Genomic DNA, 18,560 nt, shown 5'->3' on the forward strand with positions numbered 1-18,560 from the left:
ACATTCAGAAACTAAATATTTTCTTGAGGGTGTGTATATATCCATGGTCAGTCGTCTTGTGCGTGAACGTGAGGTGAGGAATGGAAGGTGTTCTAGTTGTACCATTGCTGGAATACTTTCCAGACATGTACTTACTGATTTTCTTAATTGTTTGGCTTGGCTTCTTTACCTTAAAGTCATACTGTCTACTTTTGCGTGCTCTCAACAGTGTGAAGACGGTACAGTAGCTGTCATTGCACTGGAGAATAGGAGGCCTGGTCCTGTTTTCTCTTCATCTACCGTTTAACTAGATCATTTTACTTTGTCAATTGTGAATTGAGTAGGATGGACAGATAAAGAGTAGGAAAGTATGGTGAGAGAGAGAGCATGCATGTGGTAGGTCTCAACTGTAGCTGTTTAATAGAGTAAACGCTAGCTCCTTAGTTTTCCAGTTCTTGATTATCCATGGTTACAGGTAATTCCGGATAGCACAGATAGCTCAAGCCTTGACTCTTCCACTCCATTTTGTGTATTTGCTTCCTTATTTAATCAGATTAGATTCCAAATTCCTTGAACTAACTTCAGTTCCCTTGTCTTACTGTCCTTTCATTGCACCTGGAAAGGGGGCGCTAAGTGCCGCTGTAGAAAATCACACCTCCACAAAGATGTCCATACAAAGGCATGCCCTCCCTCCCTCTTCCCAGCAGCCTCGTCTCTGCCCAGCAAACCTTCTTTTTCTCTAGTCAGCTCTCTCTGCTAGTCTCTACAGTGGCTCTTATGAAATTTCTATACTCTCTTTGAATATTCCCACCCAACACTCACCACTGGCTTTACCCTCAACCCCTTAGCAAGTACTCTTTGATTTTACTGCACAGAAAAAATGAAGTCAACAGTTAGAACTCTTTGAACTTCTATCCTTTAAAACCTACAGAATCACTTGCATTTGCGCCCAGATAGAAAGCAAGGATGCAGGTTACCTCCTGTATGGAGCCACTCCTTTCACCAGCACCGAACTGCATTCTGGTTCCCCAGCCTTGCTTCCCCATTCAGTCTTTCCCCCTCTGCTGACTCAAGCACAACGGCATATAATACAACCTTGTATCTCCTATCTAAAAACAAGACAGAAAGAGAAAAATCTTCCTTTGACCCTATATACCCTCCAACTATCGTCTTCTCTTTGTCCTCCCCTTTAGCCAGATGTCATAACAGGTTGACTACACTCATGTGTCTACTTTCCTATCTCCTATTCATTCTTAACTCAAATCCATCATGATCCTTGCCCATGGGACTGCTTTCGCTAAGCACAGCAACAAGCTCTTTGTGACTTAAAGCCAATGGGTACTTCTTAGTCCTTATCTTACTTGACTCTCTCAGCAGATTTTAACACCATTGATGATTTCCTCCTTAAAACCCAAGAAGGTTTTAAGCCAAGAAGGTTGCGTGACATTTGTCCTCTTTTACTTGCCCTCCTCCCTCTGGCCTCCACAGTCCCCTCTGTTGTCTCTCTTCTGTCTGTGATTTATTTATTTATTTATTTTCCTGCTTTTTCTCCCCAAATCCCCCCAGTACATAGTTGTATATTTTAGTTGTGGGTCCTTCTAGTTGTGGCATGTGGGACGCCACCTCAGTGTGGCCTGATGAGCGGTGCCACATCTGCGTCCAGGTTCCGAACTGGCGAAACCCTGGGCCACTGAAGCAGAGCGTGCGAACTTAACCACTCGGCCATGGGGCCGGCCCCTTTCTGTGCTTGAAATGTTGACACTCCTCAGCGTGATCTCAAAAGTCAGCTCCCTTCTCATTCAACACACTTGCCTCGTTGATCTCAACCATACCCAAATCTTCATTATCCGTCTACATGCTAATGAATCCTAGTTCTATATATTTAACTCAGATGTCTCTCTTGGCCCTTAACACCACTCACATCTAATGCCCTACTAGACCTGTCCTCTTGTCTAGATGACCGCAGACACCTCAAAACTAGTGTATCCACAATTGAGCTCATCTTCCTCTCCTACCCCCTGCCCCTGCTTCCAATCCTGCTTAACCTCCTCTTTTTCAGTGGGTGGTAGTACTCTCCATTTAGTTATTTTTAAACCAGAAAACTGAATGCTGTTTTTAATCCTTCTACCTTATGGAATTAATAAAAGAAGCTTTGACAATGAAACAGAACGTCAACAGGGTAAAAGAAGAGGAGGCTTTCCAGTGGCTCCTGTTCCCCATCACCCTCCGGTTACTGAGTTACTATTGACGTCTGCTTCCGGTGTCTCACCGAGGTCCATTCCTTTCTCTCCATTCCAGCTATCCCTGTTAGTTCAGCCACTGTCATCTCCAGGATTTCTGCCACATCTTCTTAACTAGTCTCTCCACCTTTAGTCCTTTCCCTTCCAACCTAATCTCCAAACAGTGGCCAGAGTGATGTTTCTGAAAATCAAATCTGATCATGTATTTCCTGACATAAATCCTGCAATGGCTTGCCATTGCCGTCAAGTTGGAATTACTCTTTAACATGGCCTTAGTCCTGGCACGCTCTGCTTCCTAGTTAGCTCACCTTCAGCCACTGTCTTCAGTACTAGCCATACTGCACAAATCTAATTCCTCCAGTGGTCAATCCTCTGTGTCCTCTGGGCTTTCGTGCATGCTGTTTTATCTGCCTGGACAACTGATCCCTGTTTGCTTAGCTAATTCCTCTGCATTCCTCAGCTCTTGGATTTAGAAGTCACTTCCTTTAGAAAATGTTTCTTGACCTCTCAAATCTGGGTTAGAGGACTTTCCTCCATGTTCCCAAAGCATTATGCACTTCCCCTGTCATAGCACTCATCACGTGGCATTGCAGTGGGCTGTATCCCCTACTGGGTTGACTACAGCTCCGAGGGCATGCACATGGCTGTCTTGTTGTGTGGGATGTGGGAGCCTCCTTTACAGACTGCCACAGAGCCCTTTTTCTCTTCCCACTGTGGCTGTAGGTTAGAATGAGAAAGACAGCTCTGAAAACGAGGCTTGGTGAGGTAAGGCCAGCACCAGCAAGCTAGGCCGCTTCAAAGTTTAATGCTAGCAAAGTTGCTTTCTTAATGTCCTTTCACCCATTGCTCTTTGTCTGTGGCAGCAGTGGGAGTGACCACATGTGCCCGTTTTCTCTAGAGTGTGGCTTTGTGGTGCAGAGGTTGGTCTGGAACACAGGCTTCCCTGACCCACTTTATCTTCTCTCCTTTGATCCAGTCTCCTGCAGGTTGGGTTGCTAAAGAACAATGAGGTGTCAGAAATGTAGACAGAGTGGAAAAGCAAGGGTAATCTGTGATCCACAGATTAGTGAGTAAGCCTTCGAACATCCCAGGTCACCTACTCCTGAGTAAAACTAAATTGTTTTACCATTCTGGAATGTTTTAGATAGTCTCAGGAACGCCGTGGAAACTGTATTATAGCCTTGCCCTCATTCAAAAGTGACATCTTGACATTTTTGACACAGAAAAGAGATACAGGTTAAATGTGCATTCTTTTAACAGGAGGGTTATAAACCATATTTGCATGACCTGTGTCCAGGCCAAATGTTGTTCTGCATCCTAGGTAGAAGCTCTGGATTTGTATAATATTCTTTGGCAACTGTACCAGGTAGCTCCTGGTACAATCAGGCACTTCTGTATGAACATATCCAGGATCCCAGTTCAGGAATTTTCTTCTAAACCCTATTATAATAATGCTTTATATTTGTATAGAGTTTTACAGTTAATCAAGTATATGTAAGATCTTAGTTTGACTTTCCAACAACCCTGAGGTAGGAGGCTCAGGGATTACCCTCATTTTTACAGAGGGGAAAATGGCAGAGCAGAAATCACACAGCTGGTGATTGAAGGAGTCAGGACCTGAGCTCAGGTCTCACAAATGCCCAGTCCTGTGTTCTTTCTGTCATGCCATATGCCTTTGTGTTCAGGATTGTATGTGCATGAGTACGTTTCAAGTATATAGGGGACAAGTTCATTAAACCTCTCTTTTAAGATCTGGACCAGTTGAGAAATACAGTCAGATCAGTAGAATAGTGCTGATCATATTCTTTCTGCATCAAGAAGTAATGTTAGAGTTAATAAAGAATGAGTTTTTAGGGGCTGGCCCAGTGGTGCAGCAGTTAAGTTTGCATGTTCCGCTTCGGCAGCCCGGGGTTTGCTGGTTGGGATCCTGGGTGCGGCCATGGTACTGCTTGGCAAGACATGCTGTGGCAGGCGTTCCACATATAAAGTAGAGGAAGTTGGGCACGGATGTTAGCTCAGGGCCAGTCTGCCTCAACAAAAAGAGGAGAATTGCCAGCAGATGTTATCTCAGTGCTAATCTTCCTCAAAAAAAAAAGAATGAGTTTTTAAAAATCTTGAAAGTACCCAGAAGATCCATTTAGAAAGTCAGCAATTTTCTTTTCTGTCTTTAATTAAGCCTTTACAGAAGCACCAGCATTAAGAATAAATGCACCTTTTAATTGAATTTTATTTTTCTTTAGTAGTGGAAAAATGGTACTGGTACCATTTTTCACAGCAAACAAACTTTCAGCAATGCATGTGATAAACAGGCTTTTATGAACCAACTTATGAACACAATCATACCTTGTCATTTCTGCGAAAAAACGTGCATTGTTTCCAGGTTTAGAATAGCCTATTGGACGCAACCAATGTGCTGTGTGGTCTGGAACCTTCCTAGTCTAGTGTGCACAGGGTGGTTTATATCCTCTTTCTTTGTCAAGTTCCGAAGTGAACTGGGGATAGAGGGTATTTTTTTGCTGCATCCATATGACCTTTGATGTATTTGTTCCACAGGAAAAGCCTTTGATATCACATATGTGCGCCTCAAGTTCCACACCAGCCGCCCGGAGAGCTTTGCCATTTACAAGCGCACGCGGGAAGATGGGCCCTGGATTCCTTACCAGTACTACAGCGGCTCCTGCGAGAACACCTACTCGAAGGCAAACCGTGGCTTCATCAGGACAGGAGGGGACGAGCAGCAGGCCTTGTGCACGGATGAATTCAGTGACATTTCCCCTCTCACCGGGGGCAACGTGGCCTTTTCAACCCTTGAAGGAAGGCCCAGTGCCTACAACTTTGACAACAGCCCTGTGCTGCAGGTAGGCATCCGGAGGTTGGCGTGGGAGCCAGTTAGTGCTTCCATGTACAGGATGCAGGAAGATTGTTGTACTGGGGATCTTTGGTCCCACTGTTGAGGTAAGGAGTAGGAGTAGAGTCCGCTCCAGCAAGATAGACAGCTGGATTCTGTTCTGCTCTCCTGTGAACTCTTAATAAGTGAAGGAAGTAGTTTTGTTCCTGCTACCTAGTTGGTGTTTGTTCTTATGTTCTCATGCACTTGCAAATGTATTCTGGGATGTATACTTTACACATTTTTTAAAGAGTTGAACAGTTTTAACTTTAGCGTCAGTACTTGAGGTGGAAACATTTTGCTTCTGACCTTTTGAAGAGGGTATTTGAACTAATCTGTCCAGTTTTCTTGCATCCTTTCTTCTTTGATTTGACAAAATAATTATTTTTTTAAAATTTGCAAGGGAGAATGACTGAAGCAAGATATTTAAGAACGCCACCTTCCTGCAGTATTGTGCAAGGAAATTTTGATTGGGTTTGTCTGGCATCGTTGCCAATCATTATGAAAACTCTTCATCACCTAAAAGCACTGATATTTGTAACAGGATGTAAATTTATATAAACCGGGTACCCCTAGTATAGTGCTTAAGCTTTGTGATAGAAACTTTTCCCTATTTGACAATAGAAAGAATTAAGGATTTCTTTTTTTCTCATTAATTCTGTGTGCATATTCCTTATACACCATAATATGGAATCTTTCTGTATTGCTTATATTTCTGTGAACTTTTCTTACATTCAGCCTGTTTGATTATGGAGAGACTGGCGAGCCTCATGCCATACTCAGCACCTTAACACAGAATTGGAGATGCTTCTATCCTATGGCTGAAGTTAACATTCTAAATGGGGACAGCCTGTGTTAATTGACTGAGACAAGAAATACTGAATGTGGGTTTGCAAGTGCTGTGTACATTTTATGAGAAGCTGTTGTGATTTCTCAGTAGGGAATCCCCCAGTTTTTCTAGGTTTTATGCTTTTGTGTCTCCTCATTCTTTCTTTCTGGAATTTATTATGTTTAAAGACTCTTTTTCTAATTTGGTTGTATGGTTTTGGACACTGGCAGAAGATGAGAGTATATTTCTCTGTGGGTCCAGTTCTTCCCTTCCATTGTATTTCTCTAGGTTGCTAGGAGATCATAAATCTTGATCTTGGTAAACTCTGAGGTTATAGTGAGCAGTGAATATGTTTGCAAAGGCCTTTCAGAAAAGTATTTCTTGCGTTGGCAATAAGATGTGTTCAAAATAAATGGCAGAAAGAATCGCTGACTTTGATAGATGAAAAAGCAGGCGATTGAATGCCTGGAGAGACGTGATCTCCAAACGCTCTTTAAGTCGATCACCTAGCAAACATTTGCTGGCTTTGTTTCTTCCTACACAAACTATTGTATTTACTGTCCTAGAGAGGCAACAGTACAGACAATAGGAAAAAGCCTCGTGACGTAACGCGGTGACTGTGGTTTTCTGGCACCTTTGCTAACTGTAGGCCTCGTCAGCCTGTCTTGAAGCAGTTCCTTCAGCTATAGGAATTCTGGTGCTTGTTACTTTTTATGCTGTAGGAACTTAGGAGACTGAAGGTGATTAAAAAAAATGCTATGGGCATCTGCTGTAGATTTGGTCAGTTGTTACCGTTATGCAAAAACACTAATTATGTGTCTCTGGATGTAAGAGCTCTGGCTCTGATATCCAATTGCCAAGGAGGTTTAACTGATTTGACTTTTAGCTGATCTGACAATGAGGAGAGAGCGAGTCGGCCTCTCACCTCATTGCTCTCTAAGCATCTGTACAGATGCTGTGTGATCTCCCAGATGGGAGAGGAAACCCTTCCTGGTTTCATTGTATATGAATATTACTATGTATGTATTGATTTATAATAATTAGCATTTACTATAGCACTTACTATAATGTGCCATAGTATGCCAAGCATTGTTCTAAGCCCTTTAGATCTATTAGATAAATTAACACGTTTAACCTTCACAGTACCCATAAATAACCCATAAGGTGCTTTTATCATCTCCGTTTTACAGATGAGGAATCAGAGGCCCAGAAAGGATAAAAAAAACTTGCCCAAAATCACAAAGTTTTAAGTGGCAGAACTGGGATTCAAAACCTGAAAAGTCTAGCTCCAGAGGCTGTTCTTTTTAAGGTGCCTATTGGGGGAAAAAATGGCTTAGATTCAGCCCTGAGAAGCTTTTATTCAAGGGGAGCTGATGAAGATGAAGTCTGTAGAAGATGTAATAAGCATTAAACACAGAGATATGTTTAGCTATTTACATTACGGACGACTGAAAGATTCCTAACATTGTGGCCCCGAGTGGGAGTTGTTATTGGAGTTCCAAGTTTGGATACAGTGAAATCATCATCTCTTCTCCTTTCTAATTATACTTGGAGGCTTCATGGAGATTAGCTTTTATGAGTTACGTTGTTCTATACACCAGGTGTTTGGCATGGTTTAAGCAGTGGTTCTTAATCAGGGGCGTGCCTCCCAGTCTCATGAGGAGCCTTCAGAAAACATCGATGCCTGCAGCTCTGCCCTTGGTTCTTACGTCTCTGTAGGTGATTCTGATGTGCAGTCCCAGGAGAGGATTTAAAGTGGAAATGGTGTCTTTGGGTGGTTAAGTGTAAGACACCACTCCAAAACTTAATGATTTCTCATGATTCTGTGTTGGCCTGGGCTCACTCTCTGGCAGGTCAGCAAGGAGCTGTTTCTCTCTCTCTGTGGTCCTTACGTCCTCAAGGAGACTAGACTAGACTTCACTTGATGGTGGAAATAGTCCAAGAGGGAAAGTCCCAGTGCACAAGTGCTTATCAACTCTCTGCTTGTGTCACACTTCCTTATGTCCCCTGGGCCAAAGCAAGTCACACGCCCAAGCCTAGAATTGGCGTGGAAAGGGACTCCACAGGGTGTGGACACTGGCAGACATGATTCATTGGGATCATTCCAGTAACAGTCTACCACAGATGTAAACATCTGTCTAAAATTAGCTCAACGAAAGGGCATTTATTGTAAGGGCTTAAATCTCATAAAACCTAAGGAAGGACTGTATAACCTTCATTCTTGTCCCCTGCCATTATGGTACACTTGCTAGATTGATCAATTGTGATTTCTTCAAATTTGTTCATTTGTCAACAGATGTTATTTGAACACCTACTGTATGCTAAGCACTAGGGAAATTGTGATGGACAAAACGAAAAATTCCTGCCCTCGTGGGGCTTACAATCTGCTGCTGGTGGTGGTGGAAACAGACAATATAAATATAACAGGGAAGGGAAATAGGGAGTTGAGGAGGAGGGAGCAATTTTAGATAGAGTGGTCTGGGAAGGCATCTCAGAGAGGTGACATTGTGGGAAGGGTCTTGATGAACAAAGACTGCATCTGATTGGTCCAGGCCGGTGTAATGATTTCTTACTTTGTACTTGGATGTGTCTCCCAGATCTGCCAGTAGTGGTTTGGGTTTGGAGGGAGAGAGAGATGGTACAAAATGGCCAGGAGGAGGCAATGACCAGCATATGTAGTACAGATGTGGTGCTACATGCACTCTCTGCTGGTATCTCTGACTGGATTGGGGTGTAGATACGGACTGGAGAGAAGGGACGTGTGTATTGAGTACTGCATTTAAAAATCTATTTTGTTTAAGCCTCTCAATAGCCTTGTGAAGAAACTAGTATTATTCTTGCTTTTTGGGAACTCAGCGGTAAAGCAACAACTTAGGTCAAAGAAGGGAAGAGTCAAGAAAGAGAAAAATATCAGGAAATTAAATGAGTCATGGGTATTATAATAGATTTAATGCTAGAAGAGGACATTAGTTAAATGATACATTAACTGTTTACAAAATTTTGTCACATTTATGTCTTCGTCTCCAGTCCCTTTACCTGTCTTTTCTGTTTTTCTTTTTTGACAGGAATGGGTAACTGCCACTGACATCAGAGTAACTCTCAATCGCCTGAACACTTTCGGAGATGAAGTGTTTAATGACCCCAAAGTCCTCAAGTCCTATTATTATGCAATCTCTGATTTTGCTGTAGGTGGTAGGTAAGTAAACTATTAGATCAACCTTGAAAGTGATTAAGCTTTGGTTTAGAAATGAGTGTAGCAACTTGTTTACAACTATTTTGATAATGTTGTTAGACCTTCTCGTTATTGGAAACAAAGTAATTAGGTTTTCCAAAACCTTGTTAAATCAACATACTTAGTGAATTCTTATTGAGTGTTTAAGTGCAAAGCTCCATGGTAGGCACTATGAAGATACTGAGGAAGTGTAAGACTGACCTTCACCTACTGAGAAGGACCCAACCCTCCAGGATCCTATAAATGAATGGGGCAGGTGATTTATGAATATGTGAAAAATTAAATGCTACTAGTCACATGTTTTAGATAAAAAGATCAAGCAGCACTAGAAAAGATGCCATATGTCAGAGAATGATACCGAACTGTCGGACTAGAGAAGCAGATGGGATCTGAGCCAGGTCTTGAAGAATGGGTAAGATTTGGATGAGTAGGGAGGATGTCTGGGTTGGGTGCAGGAGGGTGGGCATGTTTTGAGCAAAAGTTTAGACCTGAGAGAGTATAAACTTACTTGACTTAAAGAAAATCTCTTATATGAATCTGTAGAGTTGTAAACCAGAGAGAGAGAGAGTTTGGTGGCCAGAAACTAGACAGCAGGCTAAGAATCTTGGACTTACCTCCCACGTATTAGACTATGAGGTCTCAGGAGCAGAAATGTTATTTTTGTATGCAGTGTTCCTGGTATGGAATTGACGCTCAGTGAAAATTAATGGAAACTGTAACCAATGAGAAATTATGTGCTTTTTTGGAGTAGAGCCATGATATCAAAACAGTGGGTTAGGAAGATTAATATGCGGACAGGGTGAAAGTAGAGTGTGATCGAGAGAATTTACATTCCTGTTATGATTCTGTGTTCTAGGTGTTAGATGACAAACGCCTGACATTAGGGTGGTAACGGTAGGAGGGAAAGCAACATAGAGATGCATTTTATTGTGAAGGAAGAATTATCAAGCCTTTAATCAAAGGTGATTTTAAGGTTTAGTGATCAGGAGAATGGTTGTACCATTAAAGTAAATGAAGAAGATGAGCTGATTTGGGGAGATGATAGATTTAGTTGTAGACATAAAATGTAGACATAAAACTCAAACAGCCATTTCTTAATCTTGTTTATTAGTTCCTCAGTTTACAGTTTTGAATGGTAAAACTCAAAAACGTTCTGAGGTTGTTTTTAGTTCTCTGTGTGTATCATTTTTTGGCATCCATTTCTGGGACTTTGTAGCTGTTTCATATTTGTGAACGTCTCTTCTCTTCCTAGATGTAAATGTAACGGACATGCAAGCGAGTGTGTGAAGAATGAATTCGACAAGCTGGTGTGTAATTGCAAGCATAATACTTACGGAGTAGACTGTGAGAAGTGTCTTCCTTTCTTCAATGACCGGCCATGGAGGAGGGCAACTGCAGAGAGTGCCAGCGAATGCCTGCGTGAGTGCCCCTTGGTGTCAGCCTGTTAAATTGCCTTGAGGACTTCCCGAGGTGGAAGAAGGAATGGGTGACTTCTTTTTATTCCTCCTTTGAAAGGAAAATTCTGAAAGGCAGTGCTGCTTCCATAATTTGAGAGTGTAGAACAGTAACTGCATGCACGTTGGAGGAAAATCATAGCTGAGGGCGATTGGCTGTAAATGTAAACTGTGCTGGGTTTGTGTTTCCTTTATGAACACACCTACCAGAGCGGGAGCAGCATCTTCAAGGTTTGGAACTTTACTTAGATCCAAATACTGGGCCAATGTAGCCTTCTCCAAAATACCGTTTCTCTAGTCTTGTCTTTCTTGCCCTTTAAAATATTCTTCTTCCTACCAATGCTCATTTACTCAAGCAGCCAAAGTCATTGATTAACATGGGTCAGGTGTGTTGAGTTCTAGACTAAGACCGTCATTCAAAATGTTATTTCTCAAAATTATTTTTCCCTTATCTCACTAAAGAGCACAGTGGGGAGAGTTCTCCCCTTCCCTCCATGCAGAGGAGAGTGGCTCCGGGAGGAAGAGTAGATGCCAGTATTCCTAGGAAAGGGTAGAATGAAAAAGGTTACATGTTGTTTATCCCTGCATAATGGCCTGGTATATTTCAAGAAAGGAATCTCAGGAGAAAGGAACCATGAAACCATGTAATCATGATTTGCCAAGGGCTTAATAATAAGAAACTTTAAAAGGAGTTATAATTTTCTTGTGTCCTTATAAATATTTCTTATCATACTCTTTTGGGAATAAAGGGAATAAGAAAGAAGACCCTGAACTTGCAGGAATTATTGGCAGAAATCTTGAGAAAGGACCGATATCTTGACTCATGACTATTTCCAACAACTGCCTGGAGCAGATTTTCTTAATCATCTTTTTCCCTTGGCAAATCTCAGATTTGCAGATAAATTTTACAGCCTCCTCTTGCATTCCTAAGTACTTGCTTGAGCTTCTTTAATTCTTTTACTGAACTGTAATATCCAGTGTTAGAAGCTACATGATAATGGTTGGTAAAAGAATGAAATACTCCTAAGATGTGACATCTAAATAAATGTACACATGTGTTTGAAAGGTATTCTGCTTAATGATGTGGTTATATTTTGTCAGGATGTCAGGATGCTGGGATCGGGGAAGAAAAAAATTACAGCTTCCTTCTGTCTTACCAGCTGATGATGAGGGAGACACAGCATCTGTTTTAGCTGTGGATTAGGACACTGTAGACATGGGAATTGCTCTGCCTCATAGTCTCAGAGCACCAGATGATTTGGGTGGGGCTGGGCTGCATTGACCGTGGGATAGTCTTGGGAGGCTTGAGGGAAGAGAAGTAAATAAATAGCTAATGAAGAAGGGAAAGGGAGCTATAAAAGTTACTTAACACAACTCTAATTTTTGGTGCCAGTGATTCCAAGTTTCTAAAAAGTTTTCAAGCATAATACTATAAAAGAACTGATTGTAAAGGAAGGGAGGGGAAAAAAAAGAGAAAATACATATATTCAAATATTTTTTTAAAAACAACTTCCTGCTCTGAAATCAAATAAAACTTCATTTTTATTTAGTGCTCAAGATACTGCCTCTACTTTGGGTAGAGTCAATAATTCTGAGAAAATCACCTTAATATGAATATAATAAAGAATTTCTATGACTCCATGTACTTGTTCTTAAAGTATGGTTGTGCCCTGTGGGGAATATAGTTCCTTACCAGCTGACCCAGTTGGCATCGTGGCTCCCCAGTACATGGGTGTATCTGGTGGACTAGATTTCCCTTCAATTCCGCTTCCATCTACGGAGGGACTAATTTTAACCCACGTGTCTCAGGTTACCCCTGTCTGGATATGCAAGTAATCTAGCCCTTTGAAAGTTGGTGTCTTAATGTATTTGAATTGTCTAAGGCCTGAAAAGTTAAGGTAAATTGAAGTTTGCCTATAAATCGGCACCTTGTTCTTGGAGTTGGTATTAGAATGAAGGATAAAGATTCAGAAAAATTATTTGACTTGGCTTTTACTTGCATATGAACAAATACCTCGAGATTCCTTTCAAAGTATAGGAATTCCTTGTATTTTATGATAATGCTCTTTTTGATAAGGATGAACATTTCTTTGTAAGCTGATACCTGGCTACCTAAACTATTGACGTACTGTTTTTTTTTGTTTTTTTTTTAATGAACAATGGATCTGGTAGTCATTCTTATTCGCCTGTCACAGAGATGTGGGAAATTATGGTTTGGTGTTCTTTGAGTCTTTTAAAATGCTGTTTGTAAAGGAGCATGAATCTGACTTAACTCATATGTTTTGGCCGACAGCCTGTGACTGCAATGGCCGATCGCAGGAATGCTACTTTGACCCTGAGCTATACCGGTCCACTGGCCATGGTGGCCACTGTACCAACTGCCAGGATAACACAGATGGCGCCAACTGTGAGAGGTGCCGGGAGAATTTCTTCCGCCGTGGGAACAGTGAAGCCTGCTCTCCATGCCACTGTAGTCCTGTTGGTAAGTGAAAGGCAGTGTCTCCTTCAGCCTGATGAGTTGAAAGACAAAGTAAGCATTCCCTGTACCCCTAGAAAATAAAACTTTGTTTCCTAGGGATTCAGATAGGTTAAGTATGGAAGCGTGTACGTTATTGTACCGTTGAACCACGTAAATGATTCGGGACCTGCCTCTACCTCCCACCTTCCAGCTCTTTAACCAAGTTGAACTCCCAGATGATTTTCTAGTGTGTATAAAAGTGTGGAGTTGGCCTGAGTAATGGTTTTGTAAATAATTAGCAACAAGATCATAGAGACCATTTGAACTTTGTCTGTAAAATGTTAGCTTCTTCGTGAGTCCTTCCTTGTTAATGATTTTGTTTAGTCTAACCGCCTTAGAGGGCTGAAAGTTTTCATCATTTAGGAGTGTGTTCAGAGATGTGAAGTGCTCTTAGTCCGTACTCTTCCAAGAGTTTGACCTTTGTTGTTGTTGTTCGTGCCTGTGTATACTTAAATTCTAGACATGGGCCTTACGGAGCCCGTGCTTGCCCACAGAGCAGTGACTGGCCTTGGGTGCAGTCACTGGGTGCTGAGTGACTTGTTAGTGTTTTACAACTTTGATTAGTGTGTGTCTGGAAAGTTAAACTGTTATGGCTTAAAAGGGTCTAATTTTGAGAGAATTCTGATTTAAAATTTGATCTTTCTTCTCTCTGTAACCATCTAGAGATTATGTATGGATTTTCAGGCATGGTTTTCTTTCTTTGACACATTTATTTTACTTACATATCGGGTGGTTGACAAGCTCTTTAAATTTTAGGTTCTCTCAGCACACAGTGTGATAGCTATGGCAGGTGTAGCTGTAAGCCAGGAGTGATGGGTGACAAATGTGACCGTTGCCAGCCTGGATTCCATTCTCTCACTGAAGCAGGATGCAGGTAAGATGTTTTCAAAATCAGAAAAAGGGGCCAGAATTTAAATGTAGTCTATTCATGATAATCGATCTGGTGCCTTATCTGCAGCAGTATAAACATTTCCAAAATAATTGTCAACAAGATTCAAGTCTTTAACTGTAATGGTGATTCGGGATTGGTTTGTCAGAGAGTAAGCAGAATTTTAAATATCTAAATGTGATGGGTATATTTAATGAAACCAAATCCAAATATAAAAATGACTTTAGGATTCCTTTTGCTTTATTATGTATTCCTTTAAAAAATATCTATTAGCATGTAAAACAAAAGGTTGCCTTTAAGAGTTGAATTTTTTTCCTCCTTTCTCTTCTCTCATTGTTTTATCCATTTTCCATCCATTAGGCCATGCTCTTGTAATCCTTCTGGCAGCGTAGATGAATGTAATTTTGAAACAGGAAGATGTGTTTGCAAAGACAATGTTGAAGGCTTCAATTGTGAGAGGTAGCTCATTCTTTCTCCACCTGCATTGTGTTTTCTCTGTTATCCTATTTCAAGTACAAAAAATACCTGACTGTATCTTTACCTTTTCCAGATGCAAACCTGGATTTTTTAATCTGGAATCATCTAATCCCAGGGGTTGCACACCCTGCTTCTGCTTTGGGCATTCTTCTGTCTGTACAAATGCCGTCGGCTACAGTGTTTATTCTATAACCTCTACCTTTCAGATTGGTAATTGAGACCTTTCCTTCTCTCGCATAGAAATGTAAGACTAGACTTACAATATTTAAAAAGATGAGGACTTTTTGGTGGTGGCAACACTTGATGTTTTTTAATGTATATGATTTTTCTTGTTTGGCTTTTTAATTTAATGAAAACGTACATGTGGTTTTAGAATTTACCGTACGATAAATGTTACGTGAAATAAAGCAAAATATAGCTTGAGGGGTATAGCATATATAAGTACTGTTGTAGTACTTTTATTGATGATTTTCTATATGTTTTTGTGGAACAGAGAGGACCTGAATTCAGGATGTTTACGATGTAATGGGGTGTTTGTGTTTTCATTCTCTGCTTGCAGATGAGGATGGGTGGCATGCGGAACAAAGGGACGGCTCCGAAGCATCACTGGAGTGGTCCTCTGAGAGGCAAGACATCGCCGTCATCTCAGACAGCTACTTTCCTAGGTACTTCATTGCTCCTGGTAAGTGAGGCTAGAAAGCAGTCTGCTTGATGTGGGCTCCCATTTAGTCTCATTCTCATTCTCGTTCTTGTACCCCATTGTGTCTGCATTCCAGCAAAGTTCTTGGGCACGCAGGTGTTGAGTTATGGTCAGAACCTCTCCTTTTCCTTTCGAGTGGACAGGCGAGACACTCGCCTCTCTGCAGAAGACCTGGTGCTTGAGGGAGCTGGCCTCAGAGTGTCTGTGCCCTTGATCGCTCAGGGCAATTCCTATCCGAGTGAGACCACTGTGAAATACGTCTTCAGGTAAGGTGGTCTTTGTAAAATCTGACTTGACCAGAATTCTAAAAGTGATTTCTTTATCTAAGCTTATCAGGGCTCAAGGTTTATGCTGAAGAAAAACTTCTGGTTATCAAGGTGACTTTGTGAAAGGGGGCCTTCCCTTTGTTTGCCTGTACTGTTTCCACTTGTACTGTCAAACCAACAGACTCATTTCTGACTTGGTTAGTTTGTCAGAGCATTGCATTGCTTGTGGCATAAATGAAGTAAGAAATGATTTCTCAACACTCAGACTTGTCCTTACAGAGGTTACAGTGGCCCTTTCTTTCTCTCCAGGCTCCATGAAGCAACGGATTACCCTTGGAGGCCTACTCTTACCCCTTTCGAATTTCAAAAGCTCTTAAACAATTTGACCTCTATCAAGATCCGTGGGACATATAGTGAGAGAAGTAAGTTATGATATAATTTAGGGGAATTGTTTAAGATGTTGATTAGGTAGAAGCATCCATAATAATGCAAAAATTTATCTCTAAAGTCCTAATACATAGCACTGACCTTAAAGAAGTAGTATAAAAATACCTCATTATTCATAAATTATGTATAAAAATAATGTGTTTTTTAACTACTTTCAAGGACCTAGAGAAAATTAGCTAAAATTAGTAAACAGCGTTGTTTTATAATGAGTAAGCCTATTGAGTTTGCGTTACATATAAGTAGATTCTTCTAAGAATGCTGAATATAGTTCTGCTGGCTTACTTTGCTTAATTTTCATTTCCTTTTATTTACGCTATGTAATTATCAAGTCTTTTTAACCATTGGCTAAATTATGAAAAATTATAAATTATCAAATAAACGTGTTAAAATTTTAGATAAGACTGTTTTAAGTATGCCTTTAAAATTTTTTTCCTATAAAACTGTCTTTTGATGATGACCTTTTTCTGTAGAAAGGTAAAGCTGTTTGGGGGAAGTGGAGTCAGAGTGGTGGTGTAGCATTGGGAGTGGCATCAGCAGTTTGAATATGTTGATTTTTGAGATGCCTGCATGAATATCCAGATGAAAATGTCTTTATAAGTAGTTAGAAATATGGGTCTGGGGTTTAGGAAGAAGTTAGGACTGGAGGTCTAGAATTGAAAGGTTGTCAAGGTATGGCCAATAATTTTTAAACTTGGAGATGTGATCAAAAAATATAGAAAGAGAAAAGAAGGTGCAGTCCTGGAAACATAGTTGCCTAAGGACCATGCCCTGAGACTTAAAGGAGAAAAAGAATTTTAAGGAGGAGCAACAATTAAAAGGTTTAGGAAGATAGCACCATTGGATTTTGGATTGGGTGACTGAGGACTCATTGGTGAGGGTTTTTTTTTTAAGAAGTGTTGAAACTGTGGTTAGATTGCAGTGCTTTGATAAGTAATTTGAAGGTCATGAAGTAAAATAAAGATTATTCTTTTAAGAAGTTTGACTATAAGAAAAGGAAAAGAGATGGACCGTGATTTGGGAGTAGGGACAAGACTGAAGAGTACTTTTAGCATGGGGAGACTTAAGGATGTTTAGAATTGGAAGCACATTAATCAATGGAGATGCATCTCATGATCTAAACAGGGAAAAAATCCAAAAACATTAAAAGTTAACTAAGTTCAAAGAAATAATAGAAGAGATGTCTTTCCACCTCAGGTTGTTGTTTTCTAAGCATTATATAAACAGCAAGTGATATTTCATAACATGGGGAAATGCACTTGAAGCATAAGTCTACAAAGAGACAGGACTGGAATGGAAATTAAAGGGCTGTACGATGACAGAATCAAGGACTGCCTCTTCTGTAGGATGTTCCTGCTGAGGCTATCACTTGCACTGTTGGGTTGGATGACCCATTGGTCTAAGCCAATATAAGGCTTCCTCTATTTTTATTTTTTTCTGGAAATAGGAAAGCATTGTGATATATGGCATAATGGCTTTAGAATAATTGTGTATTTGTTGAAGTAGCCCTGAGTATTAGAACTTACTTATTTTTGCTATTTTATGCAGGGCAAAGAATATAATTGAGTGGTACTTGTTGACAGGTGCTTTCTTTGCTTTCTTCTCCTGGACTTCTCCGATCAGTGCCTGCTTTTGTGGCAAAAGAACAAAACCGCTGCTTAATGGCTGCAGACCTAAACTCTTCTTGTCCCCCACATTCTTGCTCTTATCTTTTCTTGCCCCGGATTATTACCCAATGCTTTTCATTTTTCACGTTGGTGTTTGGAAGAACTGTAGAATCCAACAAATCTGGGGGGGTGTGTGTGTAAAAGTATGCATTTGCTGCACTGCTATTCTACATGCTTAGTATCAAGTACCATCTGATTGTTCCAAATGCGATTTTCTAGTTATCTTCTCCAATAAATGAATTAAACTATGGTTAATTATCTCTGGAATTTTGGGTCTAGTTACTCTTTAGCATTATTGACTTTTTGTGAGCTTTTGGAAAACAGAAGCCAATTCAGTGATTTTCTTTTCCACATCAAACACAGGTGCTGGATATTTGGATGATGTCACCCTGGCAAGTGCTCGTCCTGGGCCTGGGGTCCCTGCCACTTGGGTGGAGTCCTGCACCTGTCCTGTGGGATACGGAGGACAGTTCTGTGAGATGTGTCTCTCAGGTTACAGAAGAGAAACTCCAAGTCTTGGACCATACAGTCCATGTGTGCTCTGTACCTGCAATGGACACAGCGAGACCTGTGACCCTGAGACAGGTGAGAAGATGATCTGGGGGGACTGCTAGACCTAAGTTCTCTTTAGCAGCTGGGTAGGAAATGCTTGTTGTCTTATTTGCTCGTACACTTGCCTGCTTTCTCATACCCGCTCTCCAAACAGGTGTTTGTAACTGCAGAGACAATACAGCTGGCCCCCACTGTGAGAAGTGTACTGACGGGTACTATGGAGATTCCACAGTGGGCGGCACCTCTGATTGCCAGCCGTGTCCATGTCCCGGAGGCTCAAGCTGTGCAGTTGTCCCTAAGACACAGGAGGTGGTGTGCACCAACTGTCCTACTGGCACCACCGGTAAGTCCATGCTTTCCATCTGCTTTCAATGTTCTGTCCTATAAAACTATCTCGGACAGACAAGCTTTGGGTTTTTTGGACTT

The 18,560-nt window shown here is 41.0% G+C and overlaps 1 protein-coding gene across 1 annotated transcript in view; it reads left to right on the plus strand.

The window, feature by feature from the left end:
• Positions 1 to 18,560, plus strand: part of LAMC1 (laminin subunit gamma 1) — a 116,808-nt gene that overhangs the window by 73,506 nt on the left and 24,742 nt on the right. The window contains exons 2-13 of the mRNA XM_008521936.2: positions 4,773 to 5,077; positions 9,001 to 9,131; positions 10,420 to 10,586; positions 12,915 to 13,103; positions 13,896 to 14,013; positions 14,389 to 14,487; positions 14,579 to 14,715; positions 15,065 to 15,187; positions 15,282 to 15,471; positions 15,781 to 15,893; positions 17,946 to 18,167; positions 18,289 to 18,477. Of these exons, the coding sequence (XP_008520158.2) occupies positions 4,773 to 5,077; positions 9,001 to 9,131; positions 10,420 to 10,586; positions 12,915 to 13,103; positions 13,896 to 14,013; positions 14,389 to 14,487; positions 14,579 to 14,715; positions 15,065 to 15,187; positions 15,282 to 15,471; positions 15,781 to 15,893; positions 17,946 to 18,167; positions 18,289 to 18,477 (1,983 nt within the window). The remainder of the gene's footprint in view (positions 1 to 4,772; positions 5,078 to 9,000; positions 9,132 to 10,419; positions 10,587 to 12,914; positions 13,104 to 13,895; positions 14,014 to 14,388; positions 14,488 to 14,578; positions 14,716 to 15,064; positions 15,188 to 15,281; positions 15,472 to 15,780; positions 15,894 to 17,945; positions 18,168 to 18,288; positions 18,478 to 18,560) is intronic.

Source organism: Equus przewalskii, chromosome 23 (genome assembly GCF_037783145.1).
Source record: "Equus przewalskii isolate Varuska chromosome 23, EquPr2, whole genome shotgun sequence".
Taxonomy (NCBI): domain Eukaryota; kingdom Metazoa; phylum Chordata; class Mammalia; order Perissodactyla; family Equidae; genus Equus; species Equus przewalskii.